General features: G+C 44.9%; 1 protein-coding gene across 3 annotated transcripts in view; it reads right to left on the bottom strand.

Annotated features, from left to right (window-relative positions):
• Positions 1-1882: 1882 nt before the first annotated feature.
• NDRG3 (NDRG family member 3) overlaps positions 1883-27549 on the bottom strand; it is an 836729-nt gene continuing 811062 nt past the window's right edge. For 2 of the 3 annotated variants that reach the window (XM_069243886.1, XM_069243887.1), the window contains 2 exons: positions 4848-4886; positions 1883-4132 (listed from right to left, as the gene is read on the bottom strand). In XM_069243886.1, coding sequence (XP_069099987.1) covers positions 3963-4132; positions 4848-4886 — 209 coding nt within the window. In that variant the 3' untranslated portion in view covers positions 1883-3962. The remainder of the gene's footprint in view (positions 4133-4847; positions 4887-27549) is intronic. The other variant, XM_069243888.1, reaches the window with a different exon arrangement.

Here is a 27549-nt window from a genome sequence, read left to right on the forward strand (position 1 = left end):
GAGGTCAACTGGCCAGAATGCGAACACACTGGTGGTTTCTAGATGGAGAGCCTCTTTGCTTCAATGGGCCCGAAAGCATGCCAGAGGGAATCAGCAAGGATCCAAAGAGTTGGAGCATGGCTTTACGGAACCCTCTGATCTATTTTGCAGTAGTGGATGGCCCCTGAAACTCAGGTTGTGCCGGAACAAGTTGCAGGATAGGCTGCAATACTGATCGGCTTCAGAACAAGATCGATATGTACGGTGCTGCCCCCATCGCTTCTAGAAATTCCTTGTGCTTTTTCTTCAACTTGATTACTTTGATCAAAACGAAGACTGACCTCCGGAACACTATCTGCGACTTCTGGAATAGGACTAAACTTTCAACTTGGACTGTCTCTGTGCAGAATCCTTCGGTGCTTGGCGTAGTAGAGTTTCACCTCACGGTCTTGTATGGCCTTCGAGATCATCAATGTGCCATCAATGAAGACCTTAGAGTCATGATCGACCACAGGCAAATCTGATGAAGATCTGTCACAGACATTTGTTTATGACAGTTCTTACAGAGTTTAAACCCTGCTATTTTGGGAGATGACATTTCCCTTGCATGCTGACATTTTTTATATGAGGTCAGGGGCTCAAAGACATGTGACGGAGCTCCAGATCCGAATCTGGTGCAAGGAAAGCAAGTACATGATGTCAGCTCACTTATGTGACGCACAGATAGGCTCTGAACATAATCTGCGGAGCAGAATGTAGTCCGTGTGAAGCTGCATGGTGCCACCTCCAGGCATGCAGAGGTACTGCTGAATAGTTCCCAGACCCAATCTGATGCCTGGGGAATATTTAAGAACGTGAGAAATCTGTGACTTGACTTCACTATCAGAGTGGCATGATTTACGAGTGCAAATTCACAAAATGTGATTTACTCTCCTAATTTGTTATTTGCAACTCATATGAACTAATATGACGTGGGAGTAAATTTGCTCACAAGAGAGGTGTGGGTATTCCAGGGCAGATATATCAAGAAAAATTGATGAGCACTCACAAACACATACGTTTGGAAGTATTCCCAACCACTTAGCGCGTATTTCCACATTGACACAAGAACAGGACAAGGGTAGGAATTAATGCACAACCAGTATGGTATTAATTAGGGAATACCTGAATGATTTCCATGGGGACACATTTGCTCAGAGATAAAAAGGTGGTTTGAGTAAATGCTTTTTGCTATTAATTAATATGTCAAAATCTACACTACATACATGTTTGCAGGTGCACATTTCTTTGCTTGCTGGGTTTGATGGCTCAGTGGGGTAATGCATCCTTTGCAAGTTTTTGTTTGAACCCATGGTTATGCATTACCATGCAAGGAAGTCCACAAACCCATTCATGCTCCAGAGGTTGATAAAATGAATACCACTGAGTTATGTAAGAACAGCTGTTAATCAGCACCAAGACACCCATGAGTGAACATACACTTCAAAAAGAGACATTATGAGTAAGTCTGGAAGGAGACTGTCGCTGCTTCCCAGAAGCGAATTGTCTGGGAAATAAAAAAAAATGTGTACCTATGCTCCCAATGTAGGCATAAACCTACAAGAGTAGGTTTACAACTTTTGAATCTACCCCTTGTTTTCCAGTGCTTTGGAGACCCCTGCGACTGTTGGTATTCCTGCTCAGACGCTTGGATCTTATCTTAAATGAACGGTTTAAAATGATGCACAGTCTAGCTCGGAGGATACTTTTGGAGTTTTTGTGTAACCTTACATGCACCTTTGGCTGTTACATTTCTGTGTTCGTAACAAGAACAGCATAAGATGTGCCTCCTTAATCCAGGAAGAAGCACCAATGACGGAACACAATGGCTAGACACAAATAAAAAGGAGCAAGTCAAGCATGGTGCTATCACTGAAATTCAAATGTTTAATATTAAGTAGTTTAGATACAAAGTCACATTGAACCTACAGAGCCGGACATTTAGCCACCTAAATGTTGAAAGTGCAGAATATTGTAACTGAAATTGTTCATGCAAAGTAATTGAAGACAGCATGTGCGCTGACCAACCCACATTTTACTGGTCAGCTACAAATACTTCTTTGTTGAGAGCATATTAAAATCCCATCATGGTATTACAATAGTTGCTCTACTTTTCCTCTTGTTGGGGAGCAGTCTCTATAGTACCAGCGCTTCACAGTGGCCAATATATTTCCTTATCTAAGAAGGACTATTATAAGTGTTTAGCTACAATCCAAGGAGTCAACCAGGCATCACTTTTTTTATTTTCAAAAAGAATTTGAAGTTACAAACTTTATCATGGTGCCTGACAAAGCAATCCAGTTGTCTAACTACATTAATCAACCAAACTCTATAACAATCAAATGACTCTTATTTAGTCTGGTCTCCACCTGTTTACACAGACACGAATCCATCACATGGACTATCAGAGGAATCACGAAAGAAAAAACTTCACTATTTCACCAACTGGGATTTTTAGCAACAGATTTATGTACTTATATTACACGATCTAATAAACAGAATGATGGTTAGTATCTACCATTGAAGGAGCACAATATAGGACCAGAAAAGAAGAATGTGCCATTGTAAGACGTTCTTCTAGTCTCTTAGACTTAACTGGCCCCCTGAGCTGAGGCTCATGGTGATACAACAGCTAACATAATACACATAAAATTATTTAATTGGGCTATCTAGGCTAACTGCCTTACACTGGTGGGGGATTTCAAGCAACTTGGCAAACGGCAAAGCTTTCAGCTCAAAATTCCCATTATCATCTTTCATGCCAAATTTATATATCACTTTCACCCTCACCTCTCCTTGTTGGACTGATTTTGTCACTCGGTTAGATCAATCACAAATCGCAAAACATGAGGCTAATCAAAAGCGAAGCAGAAAAATTATGCACCAATTTGGTAATGCCAAGAGCTACAATGGTCCCAAATGTTATTTATCCAAGGCTTGTGTATTTAAATAATACCATGTTCAAAAAGAAGAGTCCAGATATTATCAGACACAAGGACAGTTATAATTCTTAGAAATCAATTTTGAGTGTCATCAAAAATATCCACTTCCACAGTCGTATTACAAAGCCTAGAAAAGCAGCATCTTGAAGAACGGAGACCACAAACCTGTACTTACATGTTTGACCTGGCAGGTACTATTTTGGTTGCACTTAGCTTGGAAACAGAGGGGTCATTAGAAACGTAATGATTTAGGATTTCCTTATGGCTAGGAAATATTGCCATTGGATGCAGTGCAGAAGTACATGGCAAGAAAACCTCATTAATGTACACAATGCAGAAAATAAAATTACTACTGAACAGCCATAAACATGGAAAAATATCTGAATAACATCAGTTTTTAGAATAGTCCGTGGAGGTAACTTTTAAAAAATTAGTGCTAACACGTGAAACATAGCCTCAGTATCCCACGATCTTAAGAAGACAACGGCAATTTTACCCTTCCACTACCGGGAGCACCACTCCTCATGTTTAAACTGTTAGGAGCAGAGGAGAAATTTGCTGACCATTATCTGTACAGTGAATGTAACCCACAATGTTGAGTTTTAATCATTCAAACATTTTCTTACATTAGCAAAAGGAGAGTAGTAGAAATACGCGAAAAGCTACACAATAACATGTTTTTCCTACAAAACAATCCTAAGTAAAGCACACAAAAGACACAATTCAACAAACTGCAAGAGGAACAGAACAAAATAATTTGTCACAAACTATTGGTCTGATATGAAGCACGGAAAAAACGGACAAATGGTTCATCGAGTATATTGGAATACAATTAACGGAACTCCCCAGTTAAAGAAAAAAAAAATCTGACTAAACAGAATGTAGTTCTGCAGTTCTAAGAAAAAAACATGACAAAATGCCCATGCAAGTGTTTGGAATGAAACCATAAACCGAGTTCAGACAGGTGAAGTGCTTGCTTCCGGTATGTTGACAGATTATTCTTTAACAAGACACTTCCACAGTTTGGGGTGCGTCCTGCACTTCCATATCTCCAGAGGCACCATCCACATGGGTATTGGTTTGAGATCGGCTGCGGGGGCCTTCCGAAGACCCAACACTAGATGAAGAATGCGTACGGGAACGGATCAATCTGGTCATGCTAGCTGCTGGCACTGAAAAATACAATTAAATATTAATTCTGTAAACAATACACTGAAGTTTACAAAGCACAGAGACGAGCAGTTGACACTTTAAGAGATCACCGTTAGAGGAAAGTATAGGAACAAGGCTGAGTCTGCCACAAGCATAGCAGAATACTTTTGTTGTGGACGCTCCTTCTATGAACTAGTTGTGGTCATCTCTCAAAGTGTGGAGTTTCACTACTACCGGCAATTCTTACCAAAGCCACTACTGTAAGGCTGCAGCCCCACCTTTAGCATACACATTGACTGCCAATACTTTTCAATAATATCACCTCTACTAGTTTACATTTTTGCATAATAATTCGAGCAAACACAAAAGACCAAGGAACCCCCAAACAAATTATATGAAAAAGTTCAACAAGCTGATAAAATTACCCATGTACAAAATATCTGCATTGACACCGTTACAAATTACCCCGATTTAAGCAATGGGGGGGCGTTGGAGGGGAGGGGGGGGGGGGGTGTCATGCACAGCAGGAACAAACCAATTTAAAATAAAAAGCCCCAATCAAGCAGAGGCTGAATGCAAGACAACAACAAGACGCAGTCTGCCATGCTGAGAAGCATTCCCTTGAACAGGACATCAAGTATCACTTTCACAAAAATGGTTAAAAACAAAAGTGTGTACAAGTAAACTTAAGTGTAACGAGGACAGTGGTTCTGTCGGATGCACATTTCCAGGTACCTGAATCAGCGCTCAGATGGCTGAGCTGTACATACGGGACTGGAAAAAGAATACAAGGAAGAAATGGATGAACACAAATACATAATTTTGGTTAAAAAAATTACAAATCTTTGTATCTATTCTACAGCCATTCAAATTGTGTTAATAAATGCTGACCATGATAAATTCGACAAAGGATATTCACTGTGGTCCCACATAGCTTCATTCATTTCTAAAACTGTCTCAGAGTTGCTCTCCGTATATTTATTTTACATGCTTCTTGTGCTCAGGCGATTTCCAAATGTTTTGCTTGACTTGATCACCAGAATCAGTGACCTGCCATACTTTTAGACAGTCCAGGAAAGAACACTGCTGGGAGTCAATATAAATGAAAAGACAATGTACAGTACTAGAAAATAGAGGGCCTCAAGTTGTTTTCAATTGCCTCATTTTGTACTGAATTCTGAACTATGAGTGTGGATGTGAGGCATAGATAAAGTCCATTTTCAGTATAAGGGTTGCCTTTTAAAAACTGGTCGCCAATGCCCGCATTAAACTCCCAGTGCGTCAGATGCTGGGAAAGGTTTAAAAAGGAACCTCCGGTGTTTGCACAGATACATTTATTTTAAATTTCCAAAAGTAGGGCTGAAGAACAGTTCCTTCCGCTTCAACCCACCATCCCTTACCCTATATATTATATAGTTGGAGTGGTTTCAGCCAGCCTCCTTCATCCATTCGTCTGCTGTTATGTTGGTCAAATTTTGCTTTCACCCACTAGAGCATACATCTTGGAGTAATGGATTAGCCCACTTTAGCCATGAAGTAACTTCACTGTCAGTGATGGCATTCTGTCTTTTTACAAGGAGCATATCTGCACACAGAGCATAACTTCAGTTCCTCAGGCTAATGTCAATGTGTGCTTCATGAGACCAAAGTAAGATTTATCCTTTACTGCATTTTTTTTTTTTTTTTTAAACTACCAATCGCCTGGCACCTCCCCCAACAATAAAGTTTTGTAAAATCTATGACAAAAAGTAAGACATGTGTAACCCAAAATGCTGGCAGCAAATACCAGAACTATTGTAGATTGATGTGAAATATCTGTTCTACTGGTGACCAAATACCTTTGATCTCCAGATCCCCGAGATGCGCTCCCCCGGCCTGGAGTGGAAGCATCCGTTATGACTGTGATCACTGGAGATGGAAGACAAAATACCCTTCCTTGCAATAGTTTGTAGTCCACACTCCACCAAAGATACGATGCAGTGTCTCTGCAGACTGTAAAAGACTCCTTGAGATCTCGGTTTTGTTAAAACCACTGCTTGCAGAGGTGCCACTGGAGAACCCTCACGTGCCAACGTGGGTGAGTGACCAGCAGAATACAGGAAGCAAACAGACAGAGCAGGCGTTGGACCTTTAGGACCAGAACAACCACTCCATCCTGAAACATTGGAATCATAGCCTGAACGTCCCGAATTCTCTGGGGGATAGGGGGAGGCATGATTCAATGTTCTATCCAGTAGTGGTCCTATGAACAGGAGGTGCTGAGAGGGCTCCAGGTGAGATGTGAGCATGTTCAACGAAAAGTCCAGGTTGAACAACAACTGTGTTGTCACCTACAAATGTTGCAGCACCAACTCTGGAGACTTGGCTTTGAGCAGCCAATTGTTCAGGTAAGGGAATACAGATATTCACATCCTTCTGAGATGCACTGAAAACACTGCTATCCCCTTCATTAAACTTGAGGTGCAGAAGTAAGACCAAAAGGAAGGACCGCAAACTTGTAGTGCGGCGACCCTACCATGAACCGGAGATGCTTCCTGTGTGACTGAAGAATGGAGATGTGAAACTAAGCATCCTGTAATGTTGATAGAAACCATCCAGACTTCCTTGTCCACCACCAAAAGCACCTGAGCTAGGGTCAGCATTTTGAACTACTCAGACGCGAGGTACCAATTCAAAATCCTCAGGTCTAGGATGAGCCTCAAACAACCATCTTTCTTGGGGATCAGGAAATATGCTGAATAACATCCCTGACCCCCTTTCCTGCTCCGGAACCAACTCTACTGCCACCTTTTACAACAGATTTTGTACCTCCTGCTGAAGCAACAGGAGGTGATCCTCTGAACAAAAAGAATGCTGGGGAGGGAAGGGAGGCGGAAACTCTCGAAAGGGAAGGACATATCCATTTCCTACAATGCTCAACACCTATGAGTCTGATGATATTGACTCCCGCTCTTGAAAGAAACGAACCAACCTTCCCCCTACGGGCAACACACACTGCTGAAAGGGGAGAGAACTAGGGTTACATTCCTGACAGGTTTCGAGCGGAAGATGAGGAAGACTGCTAGGTGGCACAATGTTGCCCAAGTCTTCCCCAACATCTCTGGGACCTGCAGAGGGGATTGGCAGATTGTTGCCCCTGGAACTGCTGATTCCCACAAAAGGAGGAGCTGCAGCCAAATCCCCTAAATCTTCTGAAAGGTCTATAAGCCAAGGAGAGAGATTGAAGACCCAGAGACTCAGCCGTGGTCTTACCCTCCTTGAATCTCTCTAGTGCTGAGTCAGCCTTCTCTTCAAATAATCTTGATCCATCAAAAGGAAGATCCATTAAGGTGGACTGAACATCAGGGGAAAATCCTGATCCCCCTTAACCATGCATGCCTTCTGCTGTCTACCGATGTACCCATGGCCCTGGCAACAGAGTTCACATTGTCCTGGCCAGATTGGATGACCTGTTTAGCCGCTGCCTGACTGTCTTGCAACAACTTTTTAAAATGCTCCTGCACATCTTGTTGTAGCTTAGGAACAACCTCCTTAGCAGAGTCTATCAGCACATGGATGTATCTGCACAAGACACATTTAGCGTTAACAGAGTTTAATGCCATGCTACATGAGGAAAACACATTTTTGGAGACTGTTCCATGTGTTTCAATTCCCTATCTGTAGGACTTGTAGGGAAGAAGCCAGGAGCAGAATTAGCAGAACAAGAAGCCTGGACCACCAGACTTTCAGGTGTCAGATGCTGGCTGAGGAATTGCAGGTCACTTGGTGCAGCCCTATATCTCCTAGCAAGGACCTTAGACACAGCTGGAGTAGACACAGGCTTCCACCAGAATTCCAGAACCGGCTCAGACAAGGCCATATTAAATGGAAGCAAAGGCTCTGATGTAGCAGATGAGGGGTGAAGAACCTCAGTTGATACATTGTTCTTTAGTTCTGATGCTGGCAATGGTAACTCTGAAAGGTCAGCAACTTTCCTGATCATACTGTGATAAGAAGTTACTTCTGGAGGTGGAATACCTCCTGAAGAGAGCAATCCCCACTCTGGGGAAGTGTCTAGACCACTTGCCACCTCAGTCCCTTCAAAACCATAAGCATGCAAAGGGATTTCTCCTTCCTCCAATTCCTGATGCTCCTCCAGGTATTGCCATTCTTCTAAGAGACTCAATGCCTCTCTTCTTGACCATAACCTAGAGTTCTGGCGTCGATAAAGAATGAACTGGCGCCGAGGATGTATGCTGTGGTGCCTGTGAAGCCGGAGGTGGCGTCGGGACGTTCCCCCTCGTAGGTGTTGAATGACTTGACACCGGAAGAGCATTATCCGACGTTGGTATGGGCAACACCGACATCCCTGAAGGTGAGGGAGCAGTGGGCAAAAAGGGCATAAAAGGAGCCTGTTTATGTGGCACCTGGAAGGCTAGATTGAAGGCTAATAGACCTGTGGGGCCTGCAGGCGCACCAGCAGGGGTCATGGCCCTGTTAAAAAAGCTAAGCATAGCATTAAAAAATGCAGCTGAGTCTGCACCAGGAGCCGGAAAGGCCGGATATTCTGCTTGAGGTTGGACTCCACTTGACTCCTGCTCCTCAATCTCCTGCTTTGATGGAGTAACAGGAGAAAAGTGTGCTGTAGTACTTGCGAGCGACACAGAGATCTCAGCCAAAGATGGTGCCAGTGATGTCTCTCCCGACTTTGGATGCAGGGGCGAAAGGGTAGGGCTCATCTCCCAAGCTGAATGGCGCTGAGACTTGGATGCCGATGACAAGGACCTCAGGCTGACATTGAGGTAAGAGACACTGAGAACTGTAATGCTGCTTCCTATGAGAATTAAATTACTTTGAGGCCTGGATCTTTGCCAGTCTTGCTTTTCCTTCTTTGCTTTAGCCAGGTTCATACTCTGGCATGAGGAGGATCCCCCAACATCGAGGTTGGAACTCAGGTACCAAAGATAGTGAGGGTCAGTAACCGATATATGACCCCCTCATTCCCTACAAGGCTTAAAGCCTGACTTCTTTGGCAGAGACATTGTAGCTCAGAGAAAACTTGACTAAACAATTTCCTCAATACAGAAAAAGCCGTTAGCGTCAAAGGTGTGGAAAAAAGGGACCGGACGTGAGCATGCCGGCAAGGACTTCTATGGCTCCGATGACATCAGACAGTCACGTGCGGAGCCATTCCATTCTGACGTCCTGGTCGACGTGGAGAGCTAGAAAGAAAAGATTTACGTTGAATGCTGGTGCACTGGGGAGTATTCAAAAGGTGAGGAATCCACAGGTAGATGTATTCGTCAGAAATTAGGATATTGCACAGACCAAGAGTACAGTCTTAGTTGTCTACTTGCACGGTTCGGGCAATACCCAGCTTTGCACTAGTCATGAGCAAAGATAGGTTTTTGATATTGCAGAGTATCCTGCATCTCTATGATAATCCTGCTGCTCCATTGCCCCAAGACCATCCAGACCATGATAGGTTTGACATTTGGCCTGTTGTGGAACATTTGTCTGCTAGGTTTCCTTTTACATTGTTTCCACTAGCTGAAAAAAATCTTGGGCTTGCTTATGGCCTGCTCCACATCTTCATCCGCCAGCTGGGAATGGTAGATGTTCTGTTTGCCATTATGACAAGTGCATTACAGTCACAGGACTGCACATAACAGTGTACAGAACATAGGCCTCGTTGTCAGTGTACCCTGTGCAGCAACACCTAAAGCCCTTAGTAGTTTTTGACGTGCTCAAAAAGGATTGTAGGACAGTCTTCCTCAGAAGGTTTACGTTAGTTTCAAAGGTGATATGCTTACACGGTTCAAGGAATGTAGGTCAAGACCCAAAGGCATCTTTAGACACACCCCCCCCAACTTACATCCATAATCTGGAACGAGTTGGATTCAGCGCAGCATGTGTGCTGAAGGTGCAAGAAAGACATCTTTCTGAGCCTCATGTGGCCATTACAGGAGGCGTTAGTAAAGGTTCCCTTGGCAAGCACATAATATTAGTCATGATTGTTAAGGAGACAGACATGAACAGGTAGGACAAGGTTAGTCTAAGAATGCTTTCATAGGGATATCTCATAGGTAGAAGGCAGTCAGTCAAGGTAGGAGAGACACACATGCATCCGCTCAGATGCAACTTTCACCACAGCCACCTTGCCAGACACCTGAAAATATGCCATCAAACTACCACATCTGGAAAAAAAAAATCCTCAACTAGACCCAAAGCCTCTGGCAAACTACATACCTATCATCTTGTTCCCTACCCAGTCAACATTCTCAAAAAACTTGTAAGCAACTGGTCAATCATCACAATGACAACTACTTCCTAGGTTCCTCTCAATATGGGTTTAGGCCCAATCACAGCACTGTGACCACCCTAATCGTCAGCCCTGACAACATTAAACTGATCATGGGCAGAGGAGAGACAACCACACTCACCCTTGTCATCTTCTAAGCCAATCTGGGCACAGTCCTTCATACAACACCTCCATGAAACTGGCATAAGAGGAACCATCCTCTGATGAATAAGAACCTTTCTCAATGGGCACACCCATTATGTCAGTTTGGCACTCTTCACCTCTGCTGCTGCCAAACTTATCTTCGGAATCCTCAAGGATCCTCACTCAGCCCAATGCTGTTCAACATCTACATAGCACTGCTCGCCAACAACATCCACGTACACTGAATCAGTATCATCTCATATGCTGATGACACCCAGCATATCCTCATGCTCCCCTTCAACACCTCCAACTAATCACCACCACGTGTTTGAAGTCACCAACTGGATAAAGACCAACTATCTAAACCTCAACTCCAATATAACAGGTGTAAGTCTCTTTGGAAAAGACACATCACTATGGATGCCAATCTAGTTGCCTGCCAAAATAGGATCGACATTCAACCCATCTAATCAAGCCATGAACCTCACTATAGTGGTCCTATCAATGACCAGCCAGATCAACACCTTCACCTCCTCCTACTTCTTCACCTACAAGTCCCTCAGAAAAAAAATCAGATGGCTCACACTAAACAGCGGTAGAACTGTCACCTGGTCTACAGCAAGCCGGACTATGGAAACACACTTAGTTGGCATCACTGCTTATCTCACCCAGAAACTCCAGATCATCCAAACATCCAAAATCCTGCAGCTAGACTCAGTGTAAACTCCCACAGATCACTCTTCTCCAGACACCTAAAAAATCTACATTGGCACCCAGTTAACAAATATGCACTCTTCAAACTCCTCATGTACACATACATTGCCCCTCACAATCAAAACCCCAATTACTTGAGCAGCTGCTTCAGATTCCATGCCTGACCTGAAACCTATGCTCAGACGGCCTCCTGCTCCATTATATCTCCTGCATCTAAGGAGCCAGAGCTGGCAGGTGTACTTTCTCATACCTGGTTCCCAAAGCCTGGAACGACTTTCCCCTGGACATCAGAGCCAACAGCTCAGACACTAAGTTTTGCAAGAAACTGAAAACATGGCTCATCCAATAGGTCCCAGTTAGTGCCACACTGCCTTTTTCTAGGTACTAGGGTACCCTCCTGGGTGAGCTGCTTCCCTTAGATTAACACAAAACATATTTGTGGCTTGCTTGCCATGTTCATCCTCCATCAGAAAGTGGTAGATCTTCAGTTCGCTGTATGGTAAGTGCATTACAGTCACAGCACTGTACATAACAGTGGACGAGACATACGCCACATCATTACAGAGTACCCCAAGCTACAAAACACAACCTCCTTAGTAGGTTAGGATGTGCTCTTTAGGGAACTTAGGATGGTCTTCCCCAGTACATTTACTGTAGTTTCAAAGGTAGATATGCTCACAGAGTTCAAAGAATGGAAAGAGGCTGAAGGCATCCGCAAACACCCATCCAACCTGCATCCATGAACTGGAAGGAGTTCGATTTAGCATTGCGAGCACATTAAAGGCACACGAAAGACGCGTCTTCTTGAGTCTCATGTGGCTATTATGGGGTATTAGTAACGGTTCCCTTGGCACACATTCTGTACTGTCTGACCATATAGAGATGTGCTTGTGGTGTATTTGTATGCAAGGTGGTTGATAACTTGGCGAGATGTGGAGTGACTGGTTATTTAGTCCTGTGGAGTATGAATGTTGAGTCATTGAATAGTGGCGGTATGTTGAAGTGAGTGTTGTGCTGTGCTGTTTGGGCCCATGGATGGCGGTAAGAATGGCAGTGTGTGTGGCATGTGAAAGGCGTGTTATTGGCCCGTAGAGTGGTTGGTGCCCCGACATGTCTTTAGGAACTACCTCCAGTAGACATGTGTTCAATATTCTGATACTGTTATTAGTATTTGTTGTTTGAAGGTAGCACTTCTGTAGTTGGTAAAACCAACTAGTGCAAGTCTACTTCAGTAGTGGATGGACTCAAAGAGCCATAACAATCCCTCACATTTTTGAGAACCGTACACTGCGGTATCCAGGGCGGTGTAACTTTGAGTGATCCCACTCACTTTCCCACAAAGCACTGCAAACTTCAAGTTTTGCCAAAATGGCCAAGATCACACATATATTCTTTACATTTCTATGAGGTAAACCTCTGGAATCTGCGAAATGCAAATTTGCTACCACCCAGTGTTCCTACACATCTCTGCACAAAAATGGTACTCCACTTGTGTGGGTAGGCCGAGCTCCTGCAATAGGAAAGGACACAAAATAAAAGACATATCAGATTATTCTATTTAAAACCAAGTCTTTTGTGCAATTTGGGTAGCTGTCGATTTTGGGCCCTAGCTCAGTCTGCACCCAGGGAAGCCTGCCAAACCTACACCCTTCTGAAAACTAGAATCCTGGGGGAGTAAAGGGTGGCTAGACTTGTATGGATCTCAAAAGGTTTTTTAACCCAGAAGCCCTTTTGAACGTGCTACTTGTGTCATGTTGAAGTATCTACTTTTCCACCCTGGGGTTAAGTACACTCTGTGTAGGATATAGAAATGGATTCATTTGAATCAGGCATTCCTATTTACCTTTAATACCCTTTCCAGGAGGGTCGCCCAATCGCCTTCTGGTATGGGAATCTCCAGGTCCTCCTCCCAACATGGCCGCAGGATTTCTAGGGGTTGAAGCATGTCTTCCCTTATCGCTCTGTTTAGGCATGTGACCACTTTGACGGTGCCAGACGACGAGACCATCCATATATTGACTACTTTTATGAGACCTCGGTTCCGACATGGCAGTTCCCCCTGTGCTTGCAGATCACGGTCAACACTGCCCTGTGGAATAGGTAATGGCCCTGTGATAGATCAAATTCTGGGTGAAAGTCCTCAAACAGGAGGAGCTCTTAAGCACAAACAAGTCCCCAATTTTCAATGCTACGGTGGTCGTCCAATCCTCTCATCTACCCCAGTTACCACCATGGGGCAGTGTTGCTAGCAGAGTCCTGGGTATGTCGCGTAAGTAAGGCACTTTTACTCACGTCTTCTGTAAGCATCTGTCCAGCAGTGACACGATATTCAAAATTCTTGGGTGTTGCTATCTAATGGGCACCCAGTTCTCAGCAACGTCCCGATAATCTGTGGAGGTCTGGGACAAAGGGCCCCATTGGCTGGTCTGGAGTTTGCCTACCTGCCAGCTACTGTGTAAAACACTGGAGTTGTGTTATGAGGAAGTAGGACTCAAACTCAGGTACAGCCATCCCTCCCTTATTTCCTGGCTACTGCAGCATAGACAGTGCTACCCTTCTGTGAATCGATCCCCAAATGAATGCAGTGGTCAGTGAATCCAGCTCTTAAAACAGTACTCGGGGGATTCACACCAGTTGCAATGCAAAGAAAGAGCAATTGGTGAAGCGTAACCATCTTAATCAGTGCAACTCACCCACTACCGATAAGGGAGCTGTCTTTCAAAAAAATCAGTGCTCGCTTTGAGTGCCGTAACAGCCATCCCTGCATTCCCTTCCAGGAGATCAGTCTGATCTCAAACTATTTTGACTTCCAGGTATGATAAGCCACGGGACTCCCATTGTAACACTGCTAGACCCTCAGGGGGGTTGAGGTTGGTCCCTGTTGGGAACAGCCTTGAGTTTTGCAAATTGACCGTTAGTCTAGATGGCAAGCCAAACTCCTCTACCAGGGCTCTGGTACCCTCCAAATCTGTTATGTATTGAAGGACGATTAAGAGATTGCTCACATATAAGGCAATGCGGTGGGGATTATCTGCAATCTGTATGCCCTGATATCTGTCTTTGTGTAGCTAGCTAGACGTTCCATGGCCAATGCAAAAAGTAAGGGCAACGGGGGCATCCCTGCCTGGTCCCACACCTTACTTTATAGCTCTCAGAGATGGTCTGGCCCGTGCAAATTCTGGCTGTGAGGTCTGTGTATAGCAGCCTGGTCCAGCCCAAAAAGATGCGAATTAACTGTAGGTACACCATTACACTGTATAGAAAGTCCCACTCCAAGCTGTCAAAGGCTTTTTCTTTATCAACAGAAAATACCACTGCTTTTGGGCACCCGTCCAGCCTCCATCAGAATCCAAAGGTGCCTAATACTGAGAGCTGTGTTGCCGCGGGGGATGAACCAACTTGGTCATGAGTGGAAGGAGTCTGGCAGCCAGAACCCTGCTCAGGATCTTGTAGTCGATAATGAGCAATGACAATGGTTGATAGGCTTTGCAGTCATGGGCAGCTCTCCCTGGCTTCAACAGTGGCACTACCGCCTCTTGGGTGGAGTTTGGTAGGCATCCCGTGTCTCTAGCCACTTTATAGAGGTCTACCAGCTTTTGCCGCTATTTCTTCAGCATATGTGGTGTAGAACTCCACAGAGAACCCGTCTGTCCCAGGTATTTTGCCTTGTGCTAAACTCTTTATTGCCACATGCATTTCCTGCAGGGTTATGTCCCCCCGCCTGGTCCTTGGCATCTTCATTGGTGATGTTTGGGAGAAGTAATGATGCTAGGAAAGCATTTATTGTGTCTGCATTGTGTGCAGACACACTTGTGTATAAGCTGGTGTAGTACCAGCTGAAGTATTGGCTAATCTCCCCTTGACAATAGTCTTGGGTCCCACCCTCAGTCTGGAGCTCTACTATAATCAAGCTTCTCTTAACTGGGTTAGCCAGCCAAGATGGATGCAGTGTGGTTGCGCTCCACATGCGCCCGTACAGTATAATTTCTGTAACGAAGCATCTGAACTTCTCAACGTGCCCTGCTAATCTCTTTAGTGTCCAATTAGGCTTCCTGTAAGTATGGGCGACCAAGCCTGCGTCTCTCTGCCTCCCTCAATTTTTGCTCCATAGCCAGGGATTCCTGTAGTAAAGTATGCCTCACCCCTACAGACTCAGCTATACACTGCCCTCTGATCCCTGCCTTAAAAGAATCCCACTCTATCTGGGGGGAGGACGCTGTGCTGCTGTTATCCTCAAAATATTACCTTATAAGGCCCCCCGGTCACTTCTCGGTACATTGGGTCTTCTAGTGATTCAGGTTTCAATCATCCTGTTCTAAGCTGTTAATGTTAGGGGTGCAGAGGAACGTGCCTGGGCGAATATGTAATTCATGTAGGCTTGAGAAAAAAAAAAAGAACAGTCCTGTGTAAGTGGGTGCACCTGGCGCCAGGTTTCTATCAGCCCCCATCAGGGATGCCAGTCCATGAAGAGGCGGGCCATCCGGGATCAGTGGTGAATCCCTCAATTGAGGGTGGGAGCAGTCAACATTAAGGTACGCTACAAAATGAAAGTGTACACCCATGATGGACCAGGTAGGGGACTAAGGGCCTCAACAGACCCACCAAGAATGTCCCCTGATCTTCGTTCCAGGCATATACATTTATGATCGCTATATTCTCAACCCTCTGGTCAGCCAGTCACTACTACATACCGACCCGCTGGGTCTATCAAGTTTCTTGTGTGCTGAAAAGGGACCCCTGGTCGGATCAAATTAGTGTTCCCATTGCATAGGCTGAATAAGTAATATAGAAGGCCTGGCCTCCCCACCTTCTATGTAATGCTGCCCCCTCCTTGTCTGTTAGGTGGGTTTCTTGCAAAAGTGCAATGTAGATTCCCCTTCTGTTTAGATAGGAAAATAATTTATACTGCTTCGTCCTTGTGTGCATTTCCCCTAATGTTCCAATATAGGAGCTTGTAGTTAACAAACGAACAACATTCATCCCAATGCCCTCTCCCCAGGACAAGTAGGCAAGGCCCCCCCCATCCAAATGTTCATTCAAACTATAACCCCTTGCGGGGGTAACCCAAGTGCAACACTAACTAGGGGGTTGGGGCTGTTCTGTGCATCGTACCAGCCCCCACTCCCACACAAAAAAAAACGGTAAGGAAGAATCTCATGGCTCTGGGGATTAATATAATCTCCCCACTCCCCAGGTTGCTCATTATATAATCTACAACAATCCTTCATTACCACTGCACCAACATGGTAGCTGCATCAGATAATTTTCACCGGAGGTCTCAGGCATCACCACAGGTAGTTCTGTACTCTAATCCCCAGATGAACTGGACCTGTGGTCTGAGTCCGAGTCCCAGGCAACCTTGTCCTCCATTGTAGATGGTGAGCCTGCTCCCACTGCCCTTAATTGATTCTACCTATTCCATCACTTTCTGCCACTCCTGCTGGACTTCCTCTCTGCAAGGGGTCCCTTTACTGTGATTTTGGGTTTAATGCTTTGTTCTGGCCCACCACGATTATCCTCCCTGAGATTTCTGATTAGGTTCAGGTTGTGGGACTTTGGGGTCCTTCAATGTAAACTTTCCTCACAGCCTATAAAGCAATGGCCGTCCCCCCTACCGTGTGCAGATTCTATGTTAAGGGTCTAGGCATGAATGGAAGAAATCCAGACCTGCCAACTCGCACAGTGGCGCAGTGTGTCACACAATATCGTCTTACTTCACACTGTCTCACAGTGAATAGCCAATATCACACTGCATATCGCAGATTCAAGATTCTCCGCACAAATGAACTACATTTTTCTCATTTATGCCGGAAAAAGCACCAGTGGCAGTTGCAGAGCCACTGGCTGGACTACTGAGCAACAAACACCTTGGCGCCAAAACATTCTTGGGGGGGGGGGGGGGGCACATTAATCCCTGCTTCAGAGTATTGCTGTTCCTGTGGAGAACTCTACTAGAAGCCTCGATTCAGACCAATGGGGATGCGCAGCGTCCACCCCTGAGCACAGTGCGTAGCATGCGCCTCAGAGTGTGTCAGGAAAAGCAAGCACAGCAGCTTGTCGTGTGCTGCACAGCGAACAACACTCTGCACAGGCCATAGCCAGCACACAGACACTAGTAAGTTATTCAACAAATATTTTAAACAGAAACATGGGCAAATGTGTTTAAATGTAAATTGCCTTGCACTGCTTGAGCGTTTATCTAAAATGTGATTACATGGTATAAGCTGGAAGACTCTAATGAAGTGTCCTCTATTTTGCTTACTACACTGAGAGAAAATGATATACTGTAGGCCTCTTTGACTGGGGGCAGGCAGGGGACAGGGCTTGGAATTGGGCAACATTAGGCGAATGCACAAAACCCGGCTTTAAAAACGCTGACACGTCTGGCCCATCCCAGTGCTCCTAAATGTGCGTGGAATATGAATTATTGCGCTGTGGACATAAAACGTCAGTGAACAAAGCGTTCAATTTCCAAACTTTCAACTGGTTGTTAGTTCCCTGCGTTCTTTAGCAGTCTGACATAATTAAAGTCTGGACAAGGAAACCATAAGACACTGGTAAAAGTGATTTGAACATCTCTATACCACTTGTCTCCAGGCAACAGACCGGTGTTTTTGAAGCACAGGCCCCAGGCCCACCCTTCTCCACTAGAGTAAGCGGCATGTGGATCAACTCCCCGCAGGCTGGGGCAGAACCAGTAACGCATGTGGAACTGTTCACGAATGATCTGACAGGATCGCCTGTCTGGCCTGACTCAAGAGCTCTACGTTCCCATTATAGAAAAGCAGCAACTCGGGTCTGAAACCGTTGGCTGGGGTTGCTGGGCAGAGAATAGAACTGTCACTTTATCAGACGAGTATTGGCTAGCAAAGGAAACACCTCATAGCTGCTAATGTAAATACTTAAATGTTTAAAATAATGCTATAATTTAAAGCATAGTCAATGCACGTGCAGCAATAAATAACTACCTGGTAATTTTCAGAACACCGTGTTTCATGCTTCAGCTCCAGGGACGCTGTGCAATATTTCGTCTGTTAAATATGAATACCCAGAAAGTACTGTTCCATGTTATAATTGGGAACCATCCAATGAATTACTTCATAAAGCCAAGTCAGCAACTAACTCATATAAGGGAACATTCCTCAAAGTATGATCTGGGCATATTCATTTTGTAGCAGTAATTGTTGATAATATCTATTTTTTTCTGTTTGGCAGGTCTCATGCCAAAAATGTGTGAATGGATTGTTCATTCCCAAAATCCAACTCGGGTCTGGAACCTTAGACTGGGGTTGCTGGGCGGAGAACAGAAATGTCAGCTTATTTACCAGACCAGTATTGGCTAGCAAGGAAAGCACTGCATACCTGCTAATGTAGATACTTAAATGTTTACAATAATGTTATAATTTAAAGTACAGTCAATGCACATGTAGCAATTAATAAACTACCTGGTAATTCTCAGAATAAACATGTCATGTTTCATGCTTCAACTCTCACGACGCATCCCCCTGTGCGCTGCTCCTCTGAATCAGCTGAGGGATCACTGTGGAAAATTTTCCAAGATTGGCAGGTCTGGAAATCTGCATGAGTAAGTGTCAGTGATATGGACCATGGAGGGGGAACTGTCACTGCGTGTTAGGAATGTGCTGCTCCTCTGTTCATGTTTTAATTTACTTAATATATATTTTATATATTTAAGTTGTGTTTTTTTTAAAACCTGTTTTTTTTTTTTTTTTTTTAAATATGGGATTTCGTCAAAGAGCTGAGGCACGAAGACTTGTATTCAGTGTCCAATGTTTCGACTTAAACTATGCAGTTCGTAGATTTTTATTGGCTTTTAAGAGTGGTATTGGTTTTCATAGGCATTTTAAAGACTATTTTAATTGTATGCTATAGTTTAACAAATCTGTGGTTTATATAAACTTCATCTTTACTACTAGGTCTACTGAACTTGCAGCGACAGACGTGCTAAATAAGATATAATTGCAGTCAAAACTAAAGGGTGAGCTTAAAATAACAAAAGACAACTATAAACGAACAGGAAAACAGGCTGACTTGAAGAAAGTCACAAATACAAAAAGTTAAATGAACACCCTTCTGGTGAACAGGTCTGGGAGGGCCGTACTGCCCCTTAGGCAGGAAGATGTACAAGTATGGTTACAAAGCCCACAACTTTCTGGGGGAAGGGGAGAGATATGTTCAAAGCACAATAGGGTCAGACTTGTGAGCTTGAAACAATGTAATGGACTCCTAATGCTTAAAGAAAGACAAAAGGGAAACCTGTTTAGGGTAATACTATGAACAACTATATACAAAGGGAGACGAAATAAGAGAAGCCCATACAAATAGTGCAAAACATTCACCTTCCCACAATGTCAGCAGAACAAAGGGAATCTCTCTGTGCCCCTTTAACAGACTAAGTGCTATCAGATATCAAAGATAGAAAATCCTTTAAACCAGCAGCTCCCAACAACCTCACAGATCTGGACAAGGGAGGGATGGGGGTTCCGGAAACAATGTATGTTGCCGACATTGTGGCCCTCCCAAAGCCGGGTAAAGACAACCAACAATGCAGATCCTAAAAAACTTCTTTCCTGCTCTTAACACTTTAAAATATATATATGAAGGTTCTAAGCTGCAACAGTTAGCCCCATCCTACCAGACATACAAGCAAGATAAATGAGGTTATGTCCAAGAAATGCACCCTTTCAACAACATTTTTCACCTTTGAGGCCCTTGGTTGGGTACCCTTATTTGAGCTTTTAGGCCCATAGGCTGTGTCTTTAAGGCATACATCACATTTTAGCGGCTTTAATTCATTTTTTATATTTTATCACAGATAACTTTTTATCTTGCTGCTTTTACGTGTTATCAGCTGCCATTCTTAGAAACCACATTTTGTTTGTGTTCCACAATTAATTGCATTTTGAATGCATTCTCTTTTGTGCTCTGCTCAAGGCTGTTATATTTATCCACTGTAGTTTACTTGGTATTACCGCTACAAGAGTACAATGTCATGGACACATTATCATGTCAGGCCTGTTCTCAGAACGATAACACGTTTTATTATAAAATCACCACACATGCCTGAGAAGGTTAGAGAGGTCACTCCAACAAGAGGAGGCATCCTATGACACTTTGCAGCTTTGCTGATCCAGGCCTTGTCCCTACTGACAACCAAGGAGACGGCCAGCAGACCCCTGTTCTTAGGTATGGGGGGCAGGGACTTATTCCATGGACTAATATGGACAGAAAAGGATATCGCTGCTATGCTCTCACGTAGATGCTAGGGGTATAGGCAGGAATTCTTTGACATATTTATTCCAGAATGTTGGGATTATTCATCTGTTTTCCCCCTAACGGTCACAATTCTGTGATCTATTTCATCCTCCTAATAATCACAGCTCATATCTTATCATAGAATGCAGTCTTTTTAATAAATGCATTGAAAACTGTTCTCCATCTGTTTGTCTGACTGCTGCTGCGACAGAAGATCTTCCCAAAAGAGCAGCCTGATCAGAGTATCGATGGCTATACTCAACAGCTAGGATTACTTGGGCAAGGTCGTTCTTGGTCTCCTTGAGAACTCTGGGCAGAAGTGGTATGGGTGCAAAGGAGTACAGGAGGCCTCAGCGCCACTTGCAATGAAAGGAGTTGCAGAGCAAGTCCCGCCTTGGAAACTGCAACACGCAAAACTACTGACATTGCGCTTTCTCTGTAGAGGCGAAAAGATCTAACCAAGGCTCTCCCCACTGCTGAAAGAGACCTTGCACCACCTCCGGATGGAGACAACATTCATGATTGACCAGGCATTGTCGGCTGAGTTTGTCCGCTCTGGAGTTCAGAGAGCCCGCCAGATGTTGAACCACCAGGGAAATGCCCTAATGTTACAGCCATGTCCAAAGGCACAAAGCCTCCTGACAAAAGGTCCACTATCCACTATCCCAGTCTGCCTTGCTCGTTGCAGTACCACATGGCGGTGGTGTTGTCTGAACACCTGCACTATTTTGGCTTTGAGGGAAGAAATGCTTATGATGTCAGTCTGATCACCCGGAGTTCCAAAAGGTTGATGTGGAGTCAGGGACTCCACCGGAGACCGGATGTCGCTGGACTGTGCCTCTATCAGGTGGCCGCCCCATCCCAGGAGTAACAAATCTGTCATTGTCAGATCTGGTTGGGGAAGGGAGAGGGATCTGCCTCTGTCCCAATTGTGGATCAAAAGCCACCACTTCAGGTCTTGCACAGTTCCCTCTGAGATCTGGACCATGTCGGAAAGATTCCTCTGCAGCTGCACCCACAGGAATTTCATGTCTGACTGGCATGATTCACCAACAGGATGCAGGAGGCCATAAGGCCCAGCATCCTCAGAGTCATTCTCACTGAAATCCTAGATAGAGGCTGAAACATCTGTATGGTAGCTTGAATATCCTGGACTCGCTGCTTGGGGGGATAAGCACAAAACTGCACTGTGTCCAGAACAGGTCTAATGAAAGGGAGCATCTGAGACGGAGTCCGGTGTGACATCAGCATGTTTATAGCAAACACCAGCAAATGCAGGACGTTTGGCGCAGTCTGAAGGTAGGGGACGACAGCCTGGGGCAAGCCCGTCTTCAACAGTCAGTCATTTAGGTGGGGGAAGACTGAAACCCCTGACCACCACAGATGAGCTGTGACCACCGCCATCTTCTTGGTGAACACCCAAGGGGCACTGGTAAGGCCAAAGGGGAGTAAGGTGAACCGAAAGTGCTCGTGGCCCACCGTGAACCGCAAGTAACGTCTGTGGGCAGGCAGGACGGGAATGTGGAAGTAAGCGTCCTGCATGTCCAACACTACCATCTAGTCTCCTGGGTCCAGGCCAAATAGAACCTGAGCCAGAGTGAGCATTTTGAACTTCTCCATATTGAGGAAGAGATTGAGGGACCGGTGAGCTAGGGTAGGGCAGAGACCCTTGTCCTTTTTGGGCACCAGAAAGTAGCAGGAATAACAACCATGACCTACTTCAGGCAACAGGACCCTCTCTATTGCTCCGTTGGCCAAACTTCCTTGCTGAGAAGTGCCAGGTGATCCTCCGTCATGAGATCGTAGGATTGTGGCATGGATGGAGGGGTAGTCTCGAAGGGAAGGGAGTAGCCCCTTCAAACTATTTGTAAAACCACCTGTCTGATGTGACAGACTGCTAGCGCAACAGGTGATGGCAAATCCTGCCTCCGATTGGTGGGGAATCGTCAGACTAGGAAGGTTTGGAGGCAGCTGCAGAGAGAAGAGTGGTAGACTGACCAGTCTGCTGGCTCCTTGATCCACGAGCATGGTGGATCCCACGTCCCTGGCCTTGACTTACCCAACCATCCCGAGGACTTGGAGTTGGATGATGATTTAAGGGGGCTCCGCAACCATTCCTCTCGACCAAGATCAGGAGCATTGTGGAACCGAGCGCCAGGCCGCAAGGTGCTTTAGGGACCATCGTCCGACACTTGGAGCATGAATTCAGGTCGTGGTTCTGCTTCAGACACCACAAGCAGATGAGATGTGGATCAGTCACAGGCATCGCCCAATGACAGGATCCATAGGGCTTGAACCCAGTCTCATGTGAAGACATTCTCGATGCACCAGCAGTGTAGACACTCAAAAACTTTGACAGGAGCTTTTCTCTGGATTAGCACAGAGTCGCGTGAAAGAAAAGAACTGACGTCAGTGTGCCGGTGTGGCGCCTGTATCGGACCAGCGACATGTCCGGTGCGCACAACACCGATGACTAACGGGAAGCCGACAGACACCACCAGAAGGCGCGCAGGGGTACTGCTTGAGAAAAATCTCCAGACCCAGACTAAAGCCTGGGGGAAATTCTAATGTAAGGAATCTGCAACTAAAAGTCTCTATCAGATACAATTCGTATTGCAGAACTTAAATACCGTCCCAGCGAAGGCTGCTCCAGCTATAAATCAATTGGCCCTAACAGGAATAAATCCACTAACAGTCCATTCAATAATGAGTAAAGCACCCACTGAATAGGAGAAGATTCAGTTTTGCGATGTACAAAAAACAAACCAGATGAAAGCAGTGTTTCCCCACACGGATCCCAAGACAAACATTTAAGTCTCACAATGTTCTTGCCTTTTGGAATGGTTCCTGCTATAGAGAATTTTGTGCCACTTGTGGCACAGTCTTTGCTGAAATATATACAGCACCATGCATGGTACACCAACACTTGTGAATCTTCCAGAAGTGTTAAAACAAATTCAAAATGAACATGGAGCAGCCCTGGCCCTGACTTGGGGATGAAACTAATGCACAATTTTGTCACAGACTTCTCAATTATTTTAAGTAACATTAAAGGGGAAGCAGCAGCTTTGGCAATATGCCAGCAACTATGGGATGTGCCTCAATGGGATGAGGAACACATGCTGCCAAAGATTATTATTTCCAAAACTTATACTAGTATAGGTCAGTATAGTCTGGGGGACAAACCAACTAAACCACAATTACAAAGTACTTCCGGTAAGGAGAATACTAAGCAAGCACAAGAGAGTTCTAAAAAGCACCAGGATAAACAAAAAACTAATAAAGATATACAAAGCCAAAGAGGAGAATCTCCACAATGGTAGCCCTCAGAAAAGCGCTAACCACATGAATAGGGAAACTTTAAAAACACCTGACAGATACCAATAAACGGACACTTGCCCATCTCGTTCCTTCACGGACTCACCAGATAAACGCAGTGAGAAAGGAAGGCGGTCAGAACACCTAAAAGAGTACCTGAAGCCAAAATAGGAATCACAACGTTCTTCAGAAACCTTCACGAAAAAAGGAAGCAAAAATTACACAACAAAAACCCAAATTCAAAAATTAAAAGATTGCGGCTATTTTGGGAAAAAATATTGAGAACATTACAGAAGAGCAGGACGTGGGCAGTGACTCTGCTAGACTGCACAGCAGAAGGTGGGATATGTTGCCAGAATTTTATAGATCATCTAGATGTGACACCGAATAACAATTTTTTTGAAATATGAAAGCAGACAGGAGCAACCCCTCACCCAATAGGATATACAAATATAAAAATTCTTATTGAGGGAGGCAATGACCGCACCATTAATGTGATCTCCTGGAGAAGACCAACACTAAATTCTGATATATGATTGGCAGAAAATGATTGGCCACCTGAATTTGTCTGCATGCTCCCACAAGGAGAAGATGCCATTTTGCCTTCTTTCTCAATCCTAATTCCAGACACAGTAGAAGAAGCTTACACAGCATATTGGGCATTGGCGGCAGCGCTGTACCACTACAATGTGGGGTGGGATAAAGATTAGCCCTACCACGTTATTCCAACAAGATTCACACCACAGATCCTACCTCAGTATCATATCAAACATGAGGATAACGCAGTAATGAGAGAAATACTCACACAACTTTAGTATCAGGGAGTAATAGAACCCTGCATCTCTACAATGAATAACCCTTTTTTTCTCGTAGCGAAACCAGATCATTCATATAGAATAACTTTAAATTAGACACTTAAACAGTCACATTTGCAATACACAATTCACATAGCACAGCATTAAAAAACAACATTATGTGCAAAAAATACAAAACAACCTTGGATATTTCCAATTTTTTTTTCTGCCAAAAATCTAGCACCTGAAAGAAGGGAGTTAAGAGCCTTTCATTGCACTTGGCTCTCAAAGAAAATATTGACATTTACCCCTGGGGTTTAACCTGTTCTGTGCCTTGGACGAGGTGACCCCCCTGTGCACCCCCCTAAGGCGGGGATGGAAGGGGAAGACCTTCCCCTTCCACCCCCGACCCCCCCCCCCGGCAATCCGATGACATCAGCACGCACACAGCAGGAATCTCCACTAGCCACCACTGATTTTAGAGGTCTGTTTATTTTGGGGTCGACACCAACGGATCGATTTTTTTCTAGTGTTTCGCACCCGATTCCCCACGGGTCCCCCCCCCCCCCCCGGGTCCATTTTTTTCTAGTGTTTCGCACCCCCCCCCCCCCTCCCCAGGGCAGATGGCGTTTTTTCCGGACGATCTGTCCCGGGGGGGTGGGTGGGGGAATCCACTAGACACCAGGGATTTATTTGTAAAGAAAAGTTTCTTTTGGGGTCGACCCCTTAGGCAAGGGTCGCCCCCCTGGGGGACTATTTTTTTTTTTATTCCCCCCCCCCCCCCGGGGTAGATTGCCGATTTTTTGGCTGATCTGCCCCCAAGGGGGGGGTGAAATCCACTAGACACCAGGGATTTTGTTTTTATTGTTTATTTTGGGGGCAACCCCTTGGGCAAGGGTCACTCCCCTGGGGGGCTATTTTTTGTTTCTGTTTCGCCCCCCCCCCCCCCCTGATGGCAGACCAGCCATTTTTTTGGACGATCTGGCCCCCGGGGGGGTGGAAGCACACTAGGCGCCAGGGATTGTGAGGTGTGTGTGTGTGTGGTGTGTGTTTGGGGGCACCCCTTGAGCAACGGTCGCCCCCCCCTAAAGTGGGGAAAGTTCGTATTGGCCATCTCTGCCCTCTTTGGGGGCAGATGGGCCTATTTTTGTAGGCCCATCTGCCCCCAAGGAGGGCAGAAACCACCAATACGCCAGGGATTTTTGTTTTTGTTTTTTTGTTTTGTGCTGGGGGTGCCCCCTTTGGGAAGGGTCGCCCCCTAAAGGGGGCACAGAGGTGTTGCCCATCTCTGCCCCCCTTGGGGGCAGATTGGCCAATTTTTTTACACCCATCTACCCCCGAGGGGGGCAGGATCCACTTAGGTACCAGGGACAACTTCTAAGTTCTTGGTGGTGGGGTGTTTGTTAACTGGCGAAGTATTTGTATTTGTGATTATAACAATTTATTTCTTCTTTTTCTTCTAGTTCAACGCTTTTGCTCCCTTTGCTGTGGATCCTTGCGGTTTTGGCAGTAGTTGTCTTGCGGTTTGCATAGTTGCATGTTTTAGGTAAGTGAAAGCAATTTACTCCAAGGGAGTATTGTTGACATGCATGAATGACATGTTTGTAGGTGGTGTACTAAATGCAGTATTGTGTGTTTGACATTGTCCTTAGATTTGAGCACAGTGATATTTGTGTTGTCATGTGTCTAATTTTCTTTTTTCTTTTTAGTGGGATATCATTGGTGATTGCTGTGTCTGTGCAGAGAAGTTGCTTGGTGAATAGCTTTTTGAGGCAAGTGAGTGGTATAGTTTTTTGTAGTACATAACTCTTTGTGATAAAGCTACACTTTGTTTATAACTTATTTTAGTGCTAGTTGTTGTTGGCAATCCATTTGTTGTTAGTGAGGATCATGGCTAGCCGCAGAGTGACTGCTCAGCAGGTTGTTCGCATGCTCTTTGAGTCGTCTTCAGACCATGATTACGACACTGACTCTGCATCTGAGGCAGAGGAGGAAGCAGGAGATTCTGGAAGTGAGTTTTCTGACCGAGAGTATTCTTCTGATGAGGAAGCTATTCTCAGTGCAGATGAAGGGCCTGTGTTAGAGGAGGATATTGATGTGCCAAGAGTGCAGCAGCCAGGGGCTGAAGGGTTTCCCATTAGAAGACCTGACACCTGGATTGACCCAAACATGGAGCAGCCACAGTTACCTGCATTTACTGGTCTCCCAGGGTGTAGAGTTAATACGGAAAACTTTTTGCCTGTCCATTTCTTTCACTTGTTTATGGACGGTGTATATTTGGAAGAGATTGTGGAGCAGACAAATGTGTATGCAGAGCAGTATTTGCGGGACAACGCTGCCAGACTTAAGCATCAGTCTAGAGCTACTCAGTGGGTTCCCACATATCTGGAAGAGATGAAAAGGTTTTTAGGTTTGACTTTTTTGATGGGGTTGATCAGGAAGCCGTCACTGGCTTCTTATTGGTCTACTAGTCCCTTGATGGCAACGGCTATATTTCCTGCAACTATGACACGTAATCGGTATTTGCTTCTTCGTATGCTGCATTTTGTAGACAATGCTTTAGCCTTGCCACGAGATCACCCTGATTGTGACCATCTTTTTAAGATGAGGCCTGTCCTTGATAATTTTGTGGATCGGTTTTCAGAGGTCTATGTTCCAGGCAAAGAGATAAGTGTGGACGAGTCTTTGGTCCTTTTCAAGCGGCGTTTCATTTTTAAGCAGTACATTCCTAGTAAGAGAGCACGGTATGGGATTAAATTGTATCTGCTGTCAGAAAGCAGTACAGGATGTGTATAATTTCCGGGTCTACACTGGTAGGGATTCCAGTATTGACCCTCCTGGTTGTCCGACCACTTTTGGAGTTAGCGAAAAAATTGTGTGGGAACTTGCCAGACGGCTGTTTAACAAAGGT

The sequence above is a fragment of the Pleurodeles waltl genome, chromosome 7, assembly GCF_031143425.1.
Source record: "Pleurodeles waltl isolate 20211129_DDA chromosome 7, aPleWal1.hap1.20221129, whole genome shotgun sequence".
Lineage (NCBI taxonomy): Eukaryota > Metazoa > Chordata > Amphibia > Caudata > Salamandridae > Pleurodeles > Pleurodeles waltl.